The 18969-nt window shown below is 40.1% G+C and overlaps 1 protein-coding gene across 14 annotated transcripts in view; it reads right to left on the reverse strand.

Annotated features, from left to right (window-relative positions):
* PTPN2 (protein tyrosine phosphatase non-receptor type 2) overlaps positions 1-18969 on the reverse strand; it is a 101522-nt gene that overhangs the window by 25963 nt on the left and 56590 nt on the right. For 6 of the 14 annotated variants that reach the window (XM_055239240.2, XM_063641456.1, XM_063641482.1 and 3 more), the window contains 3 exons: positions 15478-15612; positions 6785-6994; positions 3862-4014 (listed from right to left, as the gene is read on the reverse strand). In XM_055239240.2, coding sequence (XP_055095215.2) covers positions 3862-4014; positions 6785-6994; positions 15478-15612 — 498 coding nt within the window. Of the gene's footprint in view, positions 1-3861; positions 4015-6784; positions 6995-8840; positions 8910-15477; positions 15613-18969 lie in introns of all 14 variants that reach the window. The other 8 variants (XM_055239221.2, XM_063641443.1, XM_063641451.1 and 5 more) reach the window with 2 other exon arrangements.

Here is an 18969-nt window from a genome sequence, read left to right on the forward strand (position 1 = left end):
AGTAATTAAGGACGTCTTTGCTTAGATAACTGTGTCTATTTTCTTTGTTTCCTTGTTTGTTTTGTTACTCAGTCCAAATCTTTTACAGTGAAGACATGGAGCACTTGCTACTCCCCATGCCATATTCTAACACTTCAAATGTGCTAGCTCTTAATCCTCACAATAACCTTAGGAGATAAGCACTAATACTAATATTATCATTATTACACCCTTTTTACGGAAGATGTGGGGAGAGTAATTAGGTAACTTGCCCAAGGATATGCACCTAACAAATAGTAGAGACAGAATTTTAACCTAGGCAAGTCTGGGTTGACTGTGCTGTGACCCCTCATAAAGATCTGTGTTCAAGAAAGTACCTCACAAAAATGTTAAATTGTCTCCAGAATTTATACTGGTCAATTTTTGAAGTTTCCACTCTTGACTGAGACCTGGTTATGTAACTTGGCCTTATAGCTGGACAACACTCAACAATGTCAACAAATAAGATGACACCAAAAATCAAGTCTCACTGGACCACTTCCCAGAATATGCAACAAATTCAGAATAAGTCAACAAGGAAAGCACTCGGCAGAGAGAGAAATAAAAGAGATATTTAATGCTAGTGAATTAAAAAACCCCACAAACCCAACAATGTCATCTTGCCATGGCTATGTTCAGCAGACTCACTCATGGCTATGTTCAGACTCACTCATGGCTATGTTCAGCAGACTCACTCATGGCTATGTTCAGACTCACTCATGGCTATGTTCAGCAGACTCACTCATGGCTATGTTCAGACTCACTCATGGCTATGTTCAGACTCACTCATGGCTATGTTCAGACTCACTCATGGCTATGTTCAGACTCACTCATGGCTATGTTCAGCAGACTCACTCATGGCTATGTTCAGACTCACTCATGCCTATGTTCAGACTCACTCATGGCTATGTTCAGACTCACTCATGGCTATGTTCAGACTCACTCATGGCTATGTTCAGACTCACTCATGGCTATGTTCAGACTCACTCATGGCTATGTTCAGACTCACTCATGGCTATGTTCAGACTCACTCATGGCTATGTTCAGACTCACTCATGGCTATGTTCAGACTCACTCATGGCTATGTTCAGACTCACTCATGGCTATGTTCAGACTCACTCATGGCTATGTTCAGACTCACTCATGGCTATGTTCAGACTCACTCATGGCTATGTTCAGACTCACTCATGGCTATGTTCAGACTCACTCATGGCTATGTTCAGACTCACTCATGGCTATGTTCAGACTCACTCATGGCTATGTTCAGACTCACTCATGGCTATGTTCAGACTCACTCATGCCTATGTTCAGCAAACTCACTCGTCTCTGTCCTCCCTGTGACATACAAGGGAGCCAGCACTCCTGAGTCAGCTGCCTCAGGTCATCAATGCTGACCGGTGAAGCCAAGGAATTACATTTCACTACACTATAACCTCAAAGGAGCTCTCATTTTGAGCCCTCGTACTGTTTCATCTTTCTTTCTAATTCTGTGCTCACGTTGCACCAACCCATGAGTCACTGCCACTAGGAGCAATGCCCCCCACACAATGCCTAGAACCCTAGCTCTACCCATTTCTCTCACTGAAGAAAGTTTTAAGTAATGCAATTAAACTTCAAATCCTCCGTAATTTGTTAAAAGTTTATCATTTACATTTAATACTTTATTAGTAATATCAAATTACCAGCTAGAGATCTTACAACATTAGTTCTGAATTGCCAAACTAGATATTTACTCTGGGGGGTTAACTGTCATCATCAATACTGGGAATTTGCTAATAAATATGTGGTAATACCAGCAACCAGCTTAAGTATTTATGCCTGACCTTGTGCTGAAAGGCAATTGCAAATAGCCTATATGTCTATAGGAATGTCAAGGTCATTGGAAGTTTTCTGTAAATGAATACATGCTTTAAGATTATAATTACATATATTTACAGACTTAAGATACAATCACTTTGGGCTGGGCGCAGTGGCTCACGCCTGTAATCTCAGCACTTTGGGATGCCTAGGTGGGTGATCACTTGAGGTCAGGAGTTCGAGACCAGCCTGGCCAACACTGTGAAACCCCATCTCTACTAAAAACGCAAAATTAGCCAGGGGTGGTGGCGGGCGCCTGTAATCCCAGCTACTCGAGAGGCTGAGTGGGGAGAATCACTTGAACCTGGGAGGCAGAGGCTGCAGTGAGCCAAGATTGTGCCATTGCACTCCAGTCTGGGCAAAAAGAGCGAAACTGCATCTCAAAAAAAGAAAAAAAAAAACACAGTAGCACATGTGGTATGTATTTATTAATCCAACTTTATCAGTAATCACTTTATATGCCAATGGTCTAAATGCACCAATTAAAAGACAGAGATTCTCAGAATGCCAAGACCATTTCTGCAGAAATTAACCCCTTGGAATGGGTACCATGCTTTTCTGATCCTGAGTACCTGAAGGATAAAGATGTTTGCAATATCCTATCTGGAATAGGGGCAGAAAATGCCTTAGAATTGAGAGTCTGAGGACTATACCACACCAGACAAATTAACAGAAAAAAAAATCCTTCCTAGCCACAAACTGCATTGTCAAAGATTCCACAAAAAAGTGTGTCCAGAAAAACTCATCTCTGTGATAAAAAAAGATCCATCCTCAGATAAAGTACGTATTCTAAAACTAAAGACACAAAACTTAAAAAAAAAAAAGCAGTGGTAGGAAAGACACAATCCAAAGGACCATACATTTCCCTCCCAGTTACCCGTCTCACCACAGCCAGGAAGCAGGCAGGGAAGGCGGCATGCAGGCTGTGAAGGCATGGGGAAATCTGATTGAACTACTTTTCTTTTTGAACTCCAGATTTAAGTTGGTGAAAGCTCACTGTGATTCGAAAGGGAAATTTTCCTAATCTTAAACATCTGAAATAACTTTTACTTCACCTAAATCACTGATCACTGCCAAAGTGACCCTGGCAAATCCAGTGTTCCCAAAGTCTGGCATCTGAAGCAGGACATGTTCCACGGGCTGAGTTTCCCACACATTGAGTATTTTGGCTCTGAGTGCCCTAATGTTTCTGTCCATTAAGAATATTTTAATGCTATTTAAAGATTTGGAAAAAATCTTTTAAAATAAATCTTTATTCTGACACCAATGGTCCGATCTAAGTTATATTCTTGTATTGGCTAGTAATCACAGAAAGTGCTAGTAAATATGTTCACACATGAGAAACATAATGAAAAGACAGTCTATCTTCTTATATTATGCATCAACTTACAGTATCTGCTTATGTCCAATACTACGTGATTAAACCAGACAAAAAATGGAGTCTGTGGTTGTTTCTATTTTACATTTTAACTTAGTACATAACACAAGTTTCTGATCAGTCTTTGAATTTAGGTTCTATAAATATGCAGTAAAAATAGCTTCATGAGAATAAAGCCACCAACCAGAAGAATATAACATTTTGCTGGAATTTCATTATATCTACCATAAATGTTCAAGTTGCTTGTTGTTATAAAGTCAAATATTATATAAACCAAGCATCAGTGTTTAATGAGGGCAAAACTATCTCAAGTTTCCAGTTACTTAAATAATTAAAAGCTTAACCACCCCCAAAATGAAATATTCAGTTTCCTTAATGAAATCTTGTTTCTACAAGGGCTTTTAAGTAACACACAGGATTTAACCTGAGGCTGAGTATATATGAGGAAGCTAGCTAAAATTTTACAATTTTAAGACAGCCAGCTGGATTTACCACAAAAATTCAAATACACTTTTTGAAACAAAGACAAGGGCTCAAGTGGAGTGCAATTATTTGATGCTATGTGTATTTAACAAATAGATATGATTTTAAACCTGTATAAAGTTTACCTGTATACCAGAATCTCCCTTTATACATTTTGCTCCTTCTATTATAGCCATGTATGAGAATCTCAGTTGATCTGGGGTCTGAATAAGACCCATTCGGTATTTTCTCATGTTCAGTAACACTTGTTTAATGTTAATATCATCTCCTTTTTCCATCTGCAAAAAAGGCAAAAAATGAGACAAGTCTTTTGTTATTGGAACCCAGGAAACAGAATCAATGCAAGATCATTGCTAAGATTTTTGCTATGCATTTTCTCCTCTGAAAGAACGATAATTTAACCCTGCAGCTATAACTGTTATGTACACAACAACTATCCCAGCCTACTCATCCCTCCCCACATCTCAACCCCTCAAGTAGATGGAGGACTTTGATTCTTTAGCTGATTCACAACTGATTCCAAACCAATCATAGTAATCTCATTCCTTCTGGCCAGTCATTGGTTAAAGGAAAGATTTATAATCAGTTCTGGCTAGTATAAGGACTTTTTTTTTTTTTTTTAAGTCATGGCAGGAGTCAACCTTTCTGCTCACTCCCCTTCCACCTCCTTCATGTCTGCACTACAGACACGATGTCTGGATATACAGCACCCATCTAAAGATGGTGGAAAAGAGGCCAGGCATGATGGCTCATGCCTGTAATCCCAACACTTTGGGAGGCCAAATCACTTGAGGCCAGGAGCTACAGACCAGCCTGGCCAACATTGCGAATGCTGTCTCTACTAAAAATACAAAAATTAGCTGGGTGTGGCAGCGCATGCCTATAATCCCACCTACATTGGAGGCTGAGGCTGGAGGATCACCTGAACCCAGGAGGAGGCAGTTGCAGTGAGGTCAGATAGCACCACTGCACTCCAGCCTGGGCGACAGAGAGAGACTCCATCTCAAAAATAAATAAATAAATAAATAAATAAATAAATAAATAAATAAATAAATAAATAAAAATGCGGTGGGTCACGCCTGTAATCCCAGCACTTTGGGAGGCCAAGGGGGGCAGATCATGAGGTCAAGCGACTGAGACCTTCCTGGACAACATGGTAAAACCCCGTCTCTACTAAAAATACAAAAATTAGCTGGGTGTGGTGGTGCGCACTTGTAGTCCCAGCTACTCGGGAGGCTGAGGCAGGAGAATCTCTTGAACCCAGGAGGCAGAGGTTGCAGTGAGCTGAGATTGCGCCACTGCGCTCCACCCTGGCAACAGAGCGAAACTTCGTCTCAAATAAATAAATTAATTAATTAATAGAATGATAAAATAAAATGAAGAAAGATGGTGGAAAAGACAGCAAAAGCCCAGATCCATGATAACACTGCTGAGCTACAGCACTGCTCTGGACTACTGACCTAGTGTTAGAATCCCCCACACCCAGGCCCACCAAAAATAAAAAAAATTGTTGAAGTTATGGTTGGCAGGGAACAGGCATCATTAACAAAATAATCACCAGAGTTTTAAAACTTTAATGTAACAATCTAATTTTGATTGAAATACACTATATATATGCAGAGTGGTAAAGTAATACAGATGTGTTAAGACTCAACCGTTTCCAATTCCTAGCTTTCATTAGAGATGCAACATCTGAAATGTTCTTCCAAGAGTATCACTCCACTGATCAAGCTCCTTGTGTGTGTGTTTACAATGAAAAGCATCATCATATTAATTCACCTTGGAATCTACTTTGTGCTAGCAGTCATGGTGGAAAGCATAAGAATGCTGACACAACTGCAATGAAGCATAGCTACGTTTTACAGAAACATCGAAGAGACTAATACAGGCCCTTAAAGTCAAGGTTAAGAACACCAGTCTTGTGTCAAGCATGGTGGCTCAAACCTGTAATCCCAGCATTTTGGCAGGCTGAGGCAAGAGGATCACTTGAGCCCAGGAATTTGAGACTAGCCTGGCCAACATAGTGAGGCCTTGTCTCTACTAAAAATAAAAAAGCAAAAACTAGTTGGGTGTGGTGGTGCAGGCAGCTACTTGGGGGGCTGAGGTGGGAGGATCAGTTGAGTCCAGGAGGTTGAGGCTGCAGTGAGCAGTGATGCACCATTGTACTCCAGCCTGGGTGACAGGGCAAGACTCTGTCTAAACAAAAACAAAATCCCCACCAGACTGAATACCAGGACAAGCTAAACTGCTTAGGTTACTGATAATCTTAGAACACACTCAGAAAGCAGAAACTAAGCTGCAGGGACTACTGAAGGAGTAGATGGCATGGAAATCAAAGCAGACAGTATTATTGGTGGGTTCGATCCTATAATAAGAGGAGGAAGTAAAGACAGAAGTTAGGAGAAGTATAAGGGCAAACAGAAGTTCCATGTATCCCAAGTAAGGAAAAAATAAAGGTCCTAAAAAGAGAAGAAAAGATCTAGGCTGTTATACAGGCTGGGACTGGGAATGACTGGTGGAGAAAGAATTAGCCCCTGGGGGCACAGACAGGAACCTCAGGGGAGTAACAGTAATACTGACATTTATGGAATGCTCAGAAAACACCAGGGACTCTTCTAAGTGTCCTTAATGTATTAATTCATTGAATTCTCACAGCAACCCTGTGAAGTATGTCTATAATTATCCCTAGTTTTTAAATTTAAAAAATGAGATCAAGTATTTGTCTGAGGAGGAAGGAATTCAATATTACATATGAATTTATATTTGAAAAAATGTGGGGGAGAGACCTATTATTTCTGTAATATAAAGCTACCAGGAAGAAAAACATCTTCTTAGGGATCTCTAAATCATCATGGATACATTCCTACCAATCATGAATAAGAAGCAGTTGCAAGGGTGGAAATGAGATTTTTAGGTTTTTCCAAAAGTAGAAGTTTAAGTTGAAAAACCTCAGTTCTGGGATACAGCATCAGAGTTTATTCATTGCCAGTGGAAGTAATTAAAAAAAAAAAACAGTGAGATTAAAATGAGATCGTAAGAAGCACTTACCAAAACAAGACAAGTGTCTACCAGAGAGAAGGTGCCAGAGCGCCCAATGCCTGCACTACAGTGGATCACCGCAGGCCCATGGTCAGGGTTCAAGGAGCCAGATTCTCTCACTTTAAACAAGAAATTGAGAAATGAAGCTGGTGATTCAGGGACTCCAAAATCTGGCCAGGTAGTATAATGAAAGTGAGATATTGTTCTGGTTTCACCACTCTAAAAATTGAAAATCAAGGGAGGAGAAGTTAGTTATAATTTTTTTCTTTTAAAAAACTACTTCAGAAAGATCATGTGTTTTATATAATCCTTTAAAGCCATATAGGCTGTTTATACTATGATTTTTCCATTTGCTTTCTGACAATCCCATATACAAATTAGGGAAGATTTTCTTTTAGTGGAAATTTGGGATGTATTAATAATTGCTAACACATACAACACTTACTATCTTGGAGGCCTGTTCTAAGCACTTATTAACTCAATCCACACAATAATCCTATTAAAACCCATTTTCCTGATGAGGAAACTGAAACAAAGGGTAAGTAGTTTGCCCAAGGTCACACAGCTGGAACATGGCAGAACCAGGATTTGAAGCAACCTGGGGCAGGCTTTGGGATCTCAGCTACTAATCTGTTACCATACACATTACCAATATTTTCTTTAATTCATGCATCATGAATGGGCTATTTTTTTCTATTTTAAAAAATTTCTGCTGGGTGCAATGGCTCATGCCTGTAATCCCAGCACTTTGGGAGGCCGAGGTGGGTGGATCACTTGAGGTCAGGAGTTCGAGACCAGCCTGGCCAACATGGTGAAACCCCATTTCTACTAAAAATACAAAAAATTAGCCGGGCATGGTGGCACGTGCCTGTAATCTCAGCTACTTGGGAGGCTGAGGCAGGAGAATTGCTTGAACCCGGGAGGTGGAGGTTGCAGTGAGCAGAGATCATGCCATTGCACGCCAGCTTGGGAAACAAGAGTGAAACTCCATCTTCAAAAAAAAAAAAAAAATTTTTTTCTACCAGTGTAATGTTACATTCTTTAACATTTTCCTTTTTATTAATTTCAAAGTTTATTTTTTAAATATAATCTCCCATTTACATGATTATCTTTTAGATTCTGCTACACAGGCATAGGGGAGCAACTTAAGAATTAATCTAAAGAAACGATCTTTGTATTTTTAATTGGAATTGCTCCTCTAATTGTTGCCTTTCCCCATAGCAATAATTTCCAATCCTAAAGCTGTTTATATGCTTTTGCTGATGTGCTAAAATGGTTTACCAACATGCTAAATGTTTCCTGTCTCTTAAGCCTGCCTGGCATTCACTATCACTTCCTGGATATTCCTAATGATCTGTATTTCTAACTTATTATGAAAATGTTCCTTAGCTTTTTGCCAATTGCCTTTTGCCCCAAGGAGCACTTCTCTGCTTTATACTCTTCATTTGTGTAAACAAAACAGTGGTCTTCCACTAATACGCCTTTTGTGCAATTTTTCAGTTTTATTGTAGGAGTTTTTTTTTTTTTTTTGAGGGAGGAGGCATAGAAACAATGTAAAAAACCTTGACGTCTAATGGTTTAACAACTAAAGATTATTATAATATCCGGCTCCCAATAAAAATTTTCAAAATTAGAAGTTAGCTTTCACTTTAAAAATATAAATTTTCGGCCGGGTGCAGTGGCTCACACCTGTAATCCCAGCACTTTGGGAGGCCGAGGCAGGTGGATCACCTGAGGTCAGGAGTTCGAGACCAACCTGACCAACATAGAGAAACCCCGTCTCTACTAAAAATACAAACCTTATCTGGGCGTGGTGGTGCATGCCTGTAATCCCAGCTACTTGGGAGGCTGAGGTGGGGAAATCGCTTACACCCGGGAGGCAGAGGTTGTGGTGAGCCGAGATCGCGCCATTGCCCTCCAGCCTGGGCAACAAGAGCGAAACTCCACCTCAAAAAAAAAAAAATCCATTTTGCAGTAGAAATTAAGACTTCTATGTCCTAGACTCAATATATAAGGTATAATACTAATAAAATACAGTGAAATAAATTTTTTTAAAAGTACATACTTTTAGTGACCTTTTAACATCCAGCATTAATAATTTCAAATACAGTGTGATCCACAAGTTCTCAATATACTAAAAGCAATAAAAAATTTCTCCATTACGAATTAAAATGATCATGGTTTCTAGGTTTTAAGACATTTATTTTTAAATTACTTATGGTAAGTGAACAAAGCCAGACTAAAGGCTATATACTATACTATTCCATTTATATGACATGCTGGAAAAGGCAGAAAAACAGAAACAGAAACCAGATTACTGGTTTCTGGCTGGGGGTAGAGGACAGGACTGACTGTACACAAGCAACACAAGAACACCTGGGGCGGGGGAGAGGTGACAGAACCAATCTATGTTTCTGTTATTGGCAGTGGTTACATGACTGAATGCACTGTCAAAAGTCACACAACTGTACACCAAAAGGAGTCAATCTTACTGTAGGTTGAAAAAAAAAGGTAAATTAAATTTATTGCATTAAAAAAGAGAATTCAAAACATTCTAAAATAAGAAGGGTAAACTCTAGTCTCCTTTTACAAAGCAGCAGGTGGGCAGTTAATAAGGCACCACTGACAAAGGAATGAGCTAGAGAGGCGGGTTCTTGATGGGGGGCGGGTGGACAGTTAACTCAAAGTCAAGTTTTCCTTTAAATGAGGTTAAGATTCCAGTGGATGTTAATAACCCACTTTGTTTCTTACTTGCTGCGGCCACCAGCAGGACCAGACTCAGTCTGTGTGGGCCTTCATGTGGTCTGCTTTGAGCAGGGGCCTGCAGTGCTCTGTGGGCTATGGCCCAGTGCTCCTATGGGGTCCTGCGCACAATTACTTCATCAAGTCCTGGCTCAAACATATGGTTACCCCACAATCTTGGGCAACAGCTTGCTTTCTCTTTGCTTGTATGATTTTGGCTCAAGACTAGTGGTCTCAATTTTTTTTCAAATTCAGGTCACGCTGTCTCGGATATTGGAAGCCAGTTCCCAGAAATGCTCATGACTATTTGTATAATACAGACTTCCCCACTAATAGATTTTTGAAAATCAGTTGTTGTTTTTTTCCCCTTACAGAACCAGGACTTTTTTGAGAGGTTAACTTTAATTTATCCTTACAGAAAAAAGGTTAAAAAAACACAGCTTTCCAAAATCATAATTCACAGTTACAAAGGACCACATGAAGGCATAAGATGCATATATTTACTACTCTGGTACAGAAACATTCATATGCATGACTGGATGGACCCCTTTCCCTCTTTTTCACGCAGGAAAAAAAATGAGAGGGGGGAAAAAAAGGGTTGCCAAAGGATACAGAGCTAAAACAAAATTCATCTTTATTCCAAACAAGGTCTGCATTTAGACTTTACAATTTTTGGTAAACTCCTTATTTTCAAAACTGTGGAAGCACTTTTTTCTTCTCCTTGGTCACCGAGTCACACTGCTTCTCCTCTGGTCCCCAGCTGCTGCCCTCCACCCTTCTCGCTGCTTCACTCCCCTCCCTACACACACCCTGGGTGCACCCACAATTATAGGCTGTCCCTGTCTGCAGCCGTTCCACACATGCCTGCCAAGTTTTCTGTGTAAAACTTTGCATTATGTATACTACATTCTGCACAAAATGTCAGTGGCTTGCTGTTCTAAGGCAAAATCCCATTTACATTTTTAAAAGAGAATTCTAAATTTAAAGTCTTTGAATAGGAATGTCAAACTTGCATATATGAAGCCAGGAAAATAACCTGTGAGTTGAGCAGGTGTAACGACAGGAATTGTTAGGCCACAGCAATTTAAGTGTACGCCCTGTTCACAGCCTTCAAATGCAAGTTAATAATCATCATAAATATATAATAAGATTATACATTTTCCAATTATCATAAAAAATCTATACAGCTCTATGACCCCAGGCCCAATTACTTTCACACTTTAGGTATATATGGAAGGTACCAAGATTTTGTTTATAAAAGACTTTCACTAAGCCCCAGTTCTGTCATCTGTAAATAGGGTTAATAATACTACTTACCTTACAAAACTGTTGTAAGGAATAAATGAAACAATTAATGTGAAGTGCCTGCCATATCCCTGCACATGGTAAATGCTTAACGGATACTGGATATTTTTAAAACAACTATACTCACCAATTGCCTTTATTGTGGCCCCTAGAAAGCTCCAGTCAATTGTAAAACTCAATACATTTTCAACCTCTTCATTGGGTATTTCCTCTACACCTAAAGAGTGACAAAGTTTGTCAACCCTATGTCCTAACCAGATGTCAAATCTGTACCTTCACTATCACTGCCTTAGTTGAGTCTCTCATCAATTTTTTCCAGGGTCAGTATGTCAGTGATAAATATTTACTGACTGGGATTCACTGTGAAAGACAGATCCAACTCACCAGATCAGGAGGAGTGGCAGAAACGGCTAGGGACAGGCTTGCATTCTAAGCAGAGAGGAAGCAATATGCAAAGGCATGCCACCCACCCCCACCAAGGAATTAACCTATTAGAGAAGTCTGTCTGTTAGCATGAACAAATCCTGGATACCCGAAGGAGAGGGAGTTAGACAAGGAGGCAAGGACCAGGCTGAGCTGGGTCATGGTCTTGTGCACTGGACACAGACTTTTTTTGGTAACCAATGGAAGCCACAGAAGAATTCTTAGAGGATGGTGGAAAGATTGCATCTGTGTTCTACAACAATCACTCAGGTGTAATGTGCTTAAAATGTACTCTGTGTAATGGCGGGGGAGTACCAAGGCAGCAGATAACTTCCAACCCCTTGGAAGTTAAAAACCTCATTATGGAGTCAAGATTTACATAGAGAGAAGTATTGAACAAGCAGTAGAATGATAAAATTTAAATTACTGAAAAAGTATAAGAAGAATCATAGCTGTTAGGGATAAATGTGTCACAGATATATGTTAGGAGAGACCTAAGTAAGAAGTGGGCCACAGGGGTTACTAAGGACGTGCAGAATATAAATAGGCAGAGAAGAGAGAGGACATTCTAGGTAGAATAAACTGTTTAAACTATTTTGAACCAAATCCCAGCTAAGCATCATAATAATTAGAGACTCTCATCTTGCTAAATCTTTAGGGACAGGGAAATAGAAGACAGTCAGCATTATAACAGTATTCCTGGAACTCACTAAACATAAAGCTGGCCAACATTACAGAAATAGTGAAGGGCAACTAAAAAGAAAAAACTGAAAGACAAGTACTCTAGATGACCTTATATTTTTAAAATCCCTCAAAATTATCTCCATAGCTTAAGCCACAGGCCACACTGAAAGCCGAGATGCAATGTCTTCTTCAGGGGCAAGAGTTCAAACTTTTAGCTTTAAGTAAGTCACTGTAAAGGGCTCCTGGTATGTCATTTTGCTGCTCCATTAGACTGGAAGCGGCACAGGGCTTGCTTAGACAACAGCTTTACCTTAGGACTTGTTAACAGATACATGTCAGACTCCCTTAGACGCAAACTGGATCTCTGCACCCCAGAGACCTCAATAAAGACAGAGATCTGCGGGTTGAGATTGGCTATCAGCCCCCAACTCCATCATCACTTTTTCTCACTCCCTTGGTTCGTTCTTTCTCTCTAAGCGTATCCTTTTCAGCTACTCCCTGTTCCTGTTGTCCCTTCCAATTCATTACTATTACAAAAAGGAAACTGATAAACTAAAAAGGTAATTGTGGCTCCCGCATTATGTCTTAGACACTGTCATGATATTAACTCACTTGATCTTTAGAGCAATCCTATGAAGTAGGTACGTTATCACCCTTATTTTATAGATGATAAAACAGGTACTGTTGATTATCATCTATAGTAAAGTAATGTGACCCAAGTCACTCAGCAAGAATGGCAGAGTCAGGATTTAAACTTAGGCTATCTCATTCTAGAGTTTATCTACTTAGGCAAATGTAATCTGCCTCCCATACTGAAATGCTACCTTATCCTTCTAAAGAATAAAGAATCCCTAGTTCTAATTAAAAATTATAAAGTAGAACACAAACAAATTCTTGCTATTATATTGTGGTATGTTCTAAACCCAGGCCAATAAAAAATCTAGTAATCATGTCATTATACCACACAGTTGCTAGCAACTAAAGCAGAGTGGCTGGCCAACTCACATGACAGCCTCGACTCCAGAAAGATGCTTCAGAAATCAATAATCTCTCTTTACAACAATTAGCATCTTCTCAAAAGGACTTATCCCCAAGTCAAAAGTTAGGAGGTGGCCAGACGCGGTGGCTCACACCTGTAATCCCAGCACTTTGGGAGGCTGAGGTGGGCAGATCACCTGAAGTCAGGAGGTCAAGATCAGTCTGGCCAACATGGCGACTAAAAATACATCTCTACTAAAAATACAAAAAAAATACATCTCTACTAAAAATACAAAAAATTAGCCAGGCGTGGTGGTGCACACCTGTATTCCCAGCTACTCGGGAGGCTAGGACAGGAGAATCACTTGAACCCAGGAGGTGGAGGCTGCAATGAGCCAAGATCATGCCACTGCACTCCAGCCTGGGCAACAGAATGAGACTTTATCTTAAAAAATAGGGGACCAGGAGAACTAATGAGATCAGTCTGTCACTTATTAGCTAAGTAATCAATGGAAAAATTCTTATAACCTAATGGATTTTAACATAACTATTATTTTTTATAATATAAAATACAGGGATAATAAGAATATTTACACTATCCACACTAACTGAAGACTACTGGTTAAATGATATATATGTGAAAGCATTTTGGAATCTGATAAACAAAACACAAAAATCATTCTATTTTATTGTTACTTAAGGTATAATCAATTCTCAATAAGGACTGTTTCAGAAATAGGAAAACACATCTATGCCCTTCATCTAAATCAATATTAATGCCATAAGCAAATGAGTAATTACCTGGGATAAATACCAAGAGAAGATGATTCAGAGAACTTTCAGAACCTTGTGGAAATACAGTTCTGTTTCTGGGAATGAACAATGTACAGCTCAGTCCAGTATCAAAGAGTTATTGATGTATCTCAATGCAGTTTAAGACACATGCAAATGGAAAGAGTTGGGACAAAATAAATATAGTAATGGGAATTTATAAATAAATCTAAGCATTATCATTCCTAATTTTGAGCCTTTTTAGGTGACTCAAGAGACTGTATAATAAGCTTAGTATGGATGTCACGGGAAGCTGGACAGAAGGAAAACACGAACCTAGGCCTCATGCACAGAGCATGTACCTGTGCTTACTCAATGCAGCAAAAAACACAAGTGTTTCAAGGGATCCACCATAAAAGGGATTGCCACACATCTAAAAAGCATGTATATATCTCCCTTCTCTTTAAGGTTTTTTTGTATTGTTAGTGATCACTTAATTTACTTAATGGTTAACTAAAACAGTATTTCACTTATAGACTACACACATTCCTGAAGTCATATGAGGCTAAACATTCTCCTATTTTCAAGCTATCAGTTTCTATTAGCATCTCAGAATTACTCTCATTTCATTATTTTCTAGTTTATTCTAATTACAACACAAAGAGGGCAAAAGAGGTAAATGGCAAAAGGGGGAGAAATGCCTCAATCATCACCCTGGCAACAGCAAGTTCATAACCCACTATGTGTACGTATCTCAACCAAGGCCCAAGGAACAGTTCGTATGTTTCTGGGGAAGAAAAATGCAAGTAAGGCCTGGCATGGTGGCTCATGACTGTAATCCCAACACTTTGGGAGGCCAAGGTGGGAGGATTGCTTGAGCTCAGGAGTTTGAGACCAGCCTGGATAACAAGGCAAGACCCCATCTCTACTAAAAAAAAATAAGAAAATTAGGTATGGTGGCTCATGCCTGTAATCCCAGATACTCAGGAGGCTGAAGTGGGAGGATTTCTTGAGGCCAGGAGTTAGAGGCCTCAGTGAGAGCTGTGATTATGCCACTGCACTCCAGCCTGGGTGGCAAAGCAAGACTGTCTCAAAAAACCAATCAACCAACCAACCAACCAAACACCCAAGTAAATGTTCTTGAGACCACATGCTACATTTATACGTATGTATGTATGTATGTATGTGTTACATATATATATATAAAACACCATTTTTTTCCAACTCAATACGGACAAATTTTTGTGTTGTGAATCACTTAACAATAGCTTTGTAAGTTATTTTCTTGACTATTTTGCTATTCTTCGCAGTCACAGGTCCTGGGAGCTATTGCTTCCTGGGCATTTACTAAGGTCAGGTGTTCTGCATACACATCCTCATCTGACCTTCAGGACAGCCCTGGAGGGGAGGCATGGTAACCTCCATTTTACAGACGAGGAAGGGATCAGGGATGGTGGGGAACAAGTCTAAAGTACAGCTCTACTAAGCAGCAGAACTGGATCTGAATCCAGGTTGGCCTGATTCTAAAGCCCTCTCTATTAAACCCCATGTATTTCTATTAATTAATTTTTAATCCCCAAATATCAAACTGAACTTTGAAATTCTTAGTTTCTACTGTTTCTTCAGAGTCCTCAGAAAGCTACTACATACAGGCACACAATCTAAAAACAGGTGATTATGACTAGATACTATAGGTATTATCCAAATGCATGTGCTTATCAAACTTCAAATCTAATAATAAAGAATAATTCTTTAAACCATCATATAAAATCCACACTTTCGGGCAAGAAAGGTCTTACATTGATATTTTCTAATTGCAGTAGATGTACTGTATAATACGACTTCACATCTTCTGATAAGAGCTTCACACTGAATCCTGTTTCTTTAAACAGCATCTCTTGGTCATCTGTTGGCCAGTACTGTGCACACTTAACCTAAATTTAGAAATATGTATATGATTTTTTTTTAGTTTATAGACATCATGAAACCATAAAATTAAAAAATGAAAACAAACCAGATATGTACATGCTATATTTTTTCAAGTACCCAGAACTAAGAAGTCACTACAATATTCTACGCTTAATGTATTTTAATAAGATTGAAATTTTATAGCCAGGTGCGGTGGCTCACGCCTGTAATCCCAACACTTTGGGAGGCTGAGGCAGGAGGATCACCTGAGGTCAGGAGTTCGAGACGAACCTGGCTAATATGTTGAAACCCCGTATCTATTAAAAATACAAAAACTAGCTAGACGCAGTGGCGGGCACCTGTAAACCCAGCTACTAGTAAGACTGAGGCAGGAGAATCGCTTGAATCCAGGAGGTGGAGGTTGCAGTGAGCCAAGATTATTCCACTGCACTCCAGTCTGGGTGACAAAGCAAGACTCCATCTCAGGGAGCAGGGCGGGTAGAGATTGAAATTTTATAAAGCATTTTTTTATGTGTGTGCAGTCATCACTGTAAGGCAGTTTTAGAACATTTCTCTCAAACTCAGAAATCACCTTGTGTCCTATTCCCACTCCAAGCCGCAGGCAACCACTGATCCATTTTCTGTCTCCATAAGTTTTTCTTTTCTTTTGAGCTGGAGTCTTGCTCTGTCACCCAGGCTGGAATGCAGTGGCGTGATGTTGGCTCACTGCAACCTCTGCCTCCTGGGTTCAAGCAATTCTCCCGCCTCAGCCTTCTGAGCAGCTGGGATTACAGGCGTCTGCCACTGTGCCCAGCTAATTTTTGTATTTTTAGTAGAGATAGGGTTTTGCCATGTTGGCCAAGCTGGTCTTGAACTCCTGACCTCAAGTGAGCCACCCACCTCAGCCTCCCAAAATGCTGGGATTATAGGCGTAAGCCACCATGTCCGGTCTTATTAGGTATTTTTTAAGTGTTCCTGTAACTTATAAACTAAAAAAGCCATAGATATCATATTCATAAAATAAAAATAAATTTATCATTCTTAAAGCATGATTACCTATATTTTAACGTCACAGGACATTCACTTTATGTTTCTAAAATTATCAAACCCCTGCAATAATTTTATCTTCAAAATAAATGTTGCTGGCCAGGCACAGTGGCTCACGCCTGTAATCCCAGCACTTTGGGAGGCCGAGGCAGGCAGATCATGAGGTCAGGAGATCGAGACCATCCTGGCTAACACGGTGAAACCCCGTCTCTACTAAAAATACAAAAAATTAGCAGGGTGTGGTGACGGGCGCTTGTAGTCCCAGCTACTCGGGAGGCTGAGGCAGAATGGCGTGAACACCAGAGGCGGTGCTTGCAGTGAGCTGAGATTGTGCCACTGCAATCCAGCCTTGGCAACACAGCGAGACTCCATCTCGGGGAAAAAAAAAAAAAAAAAAAAAAAGTTGCTGAAGAGGCTTTATTTTACAAGTATTTTCCACAAATGCCTATGAATCTGCTACTCAATATTTCATCTAGGGCCAGGCATATATGACTCACGCCTGTAATCCTAGCACTTTGGGAGGCTGAGGTGGGTGGATCACTTGAGCCCAGGAGTTCAGCCTGAGCAACAGGACGAAATTCAGCATGGACAACATGGCGAAGTCCTGTCTCTACAAAAAATTAGCCAGGTGCGGTGGCGCAACCCTGTAGTCCCATCTACTCAGGAGTCTGAAGTGGGAGGATGACCTGAGCATGGGCAGTTGAGGCTGCAGTGAGGCTGCACCGCTGCCCTCCAGCCTGGATGACAAAAGTGAGACCCAGTCTCAAAACAAACAAAAAAATGACATTTAGAAATAACACTGTATATTTGCTTACTAAAATTAAACTGGGGGAGAGAATGAGAAGATAAGCCCCTTTTACCTAGAGTTTGGCAGAACTACTGATACGAAATTCAAATCTGTAACAATAAACACATCTTCCCAAATGCCAAAGTATGAAGCCAGCAGACTGAAGCAAGGTGAAATAATCATTTCAGTAGGAAAAAAATACCAGAAAAAAATTTTTTTAAAAATGGCCATTTCTCCTTTTCCAAATAACAGCTGCAAACAATAAAAATGCCTCCCAAACCAATAAATATTATGAATTAATACTTTAAAAGGTGCTAAAAGACAAACAAAAAATGATAGAAGTAAAAGAGTATAAATAAGAATTAGAACAACTCAGAAACAAGATAACAGAAGACAGAAAAGTTCAAATAATAGAACACATCATTTCAGAAATGAGGATTAAACCAGAAGGAAAAGAGGAATAAACACAATAGATAATGATGCCTTGGCTGGGCGTGGTGGCTCACGCCTGTGATCCCATACTTTGGGAGGCCGAGGCAGGCGGATCACGAGGTCAGGAGATCGAGACCATCCTGGCTAACACGGTGAAACCCCGTCTCTACTAAAAATACAAAAAATTAGCCGGGTGTGGTGGTGGATGCCTGTAGTCTCAGCTACTTGGGAGGCTGAGGCAGGAGAATGGCATGAACCTGGGAGGCGGAGCTTGCAGTGAGTTGAGATAGCTCCACTGCACTCCAGCCTGGGTGACAGAGCGAGACTCCATCTCAAATAATAATAATAATAATAATGCCTTCAGAGGAAAATAAATAATTTTTTTTTTTTTTAAGAGACAGGGTCTTGCTCTGTAGCCCAGGTTGGAGTGCACTGGGGTGAACTTGGCTCACTTCAGCCTCAATCTTCTGGGCTCAAGCAATCCCCCAATCCCAGCTGGGACTCCAGGTGCATGCCACCACACTTGGCTACTTTTTGTATTTTTTGTAGAGGCAGGGTCTCACTTTGCTGTCGAGGCTGGTTTTGAATTCCTGGGCTCAAGTGACCCTCCTGCCTCAGCCTCCCAAAATGCTGGGATTATAGGTGTTAGCCCTCCAACCTGGCCTTAAAAAAAAAATTTTTTTTTAAGTAAAATAGAAATAAAGAGATAAACAGGATTAGAGAGAATGTGACAAATAAAAAAGATAGGCAAAGAAAATCCAACATACGTATAATAGGAAGACCCAAAGAAGAACATTAAAGCAAGCAAGGGAGCAGAACAAATACTAAGGACTGTAATTCAACAAATATTTCTTTAACAAAAAGTATTAAAAAAATTTTAAAAAGTACTTGAAGTCAAACGCTCAAGAAGACATCACGTACCTGTAAAAACTGACCCAGAATGGCCAATTACTAAGACATATTTTTTTTTTTTTGAGACAGAGTCTCGCTCTGTCACCCAGGCTGGAGTGCAGTGATGCAATCTCGGCTCACTGCAAGCTCCGCCTCCCGGGTTCACGCCATTCTCCTGCCTCAGCCTCTCCGAGCAGCTGGGACTACAGGCGCCCACCACCACGCC

The sequence above is a fragment of the Symphalangus syndactylus genome, chromosome 1 (genome assembly GCF_028878055.3).
Source record: "Symphalangus syndactylus isolate Jambi chromosome 1, NHGRI_mSymSyn1-v2.1_pri, whole genome shotgun sequence".
Lineage (NCBI taxonomy): Eukaryota > Metazoa > Chordata > Mammalia > Primates > Hylobatidae > Symphalangus > Symphalangus syndactylus.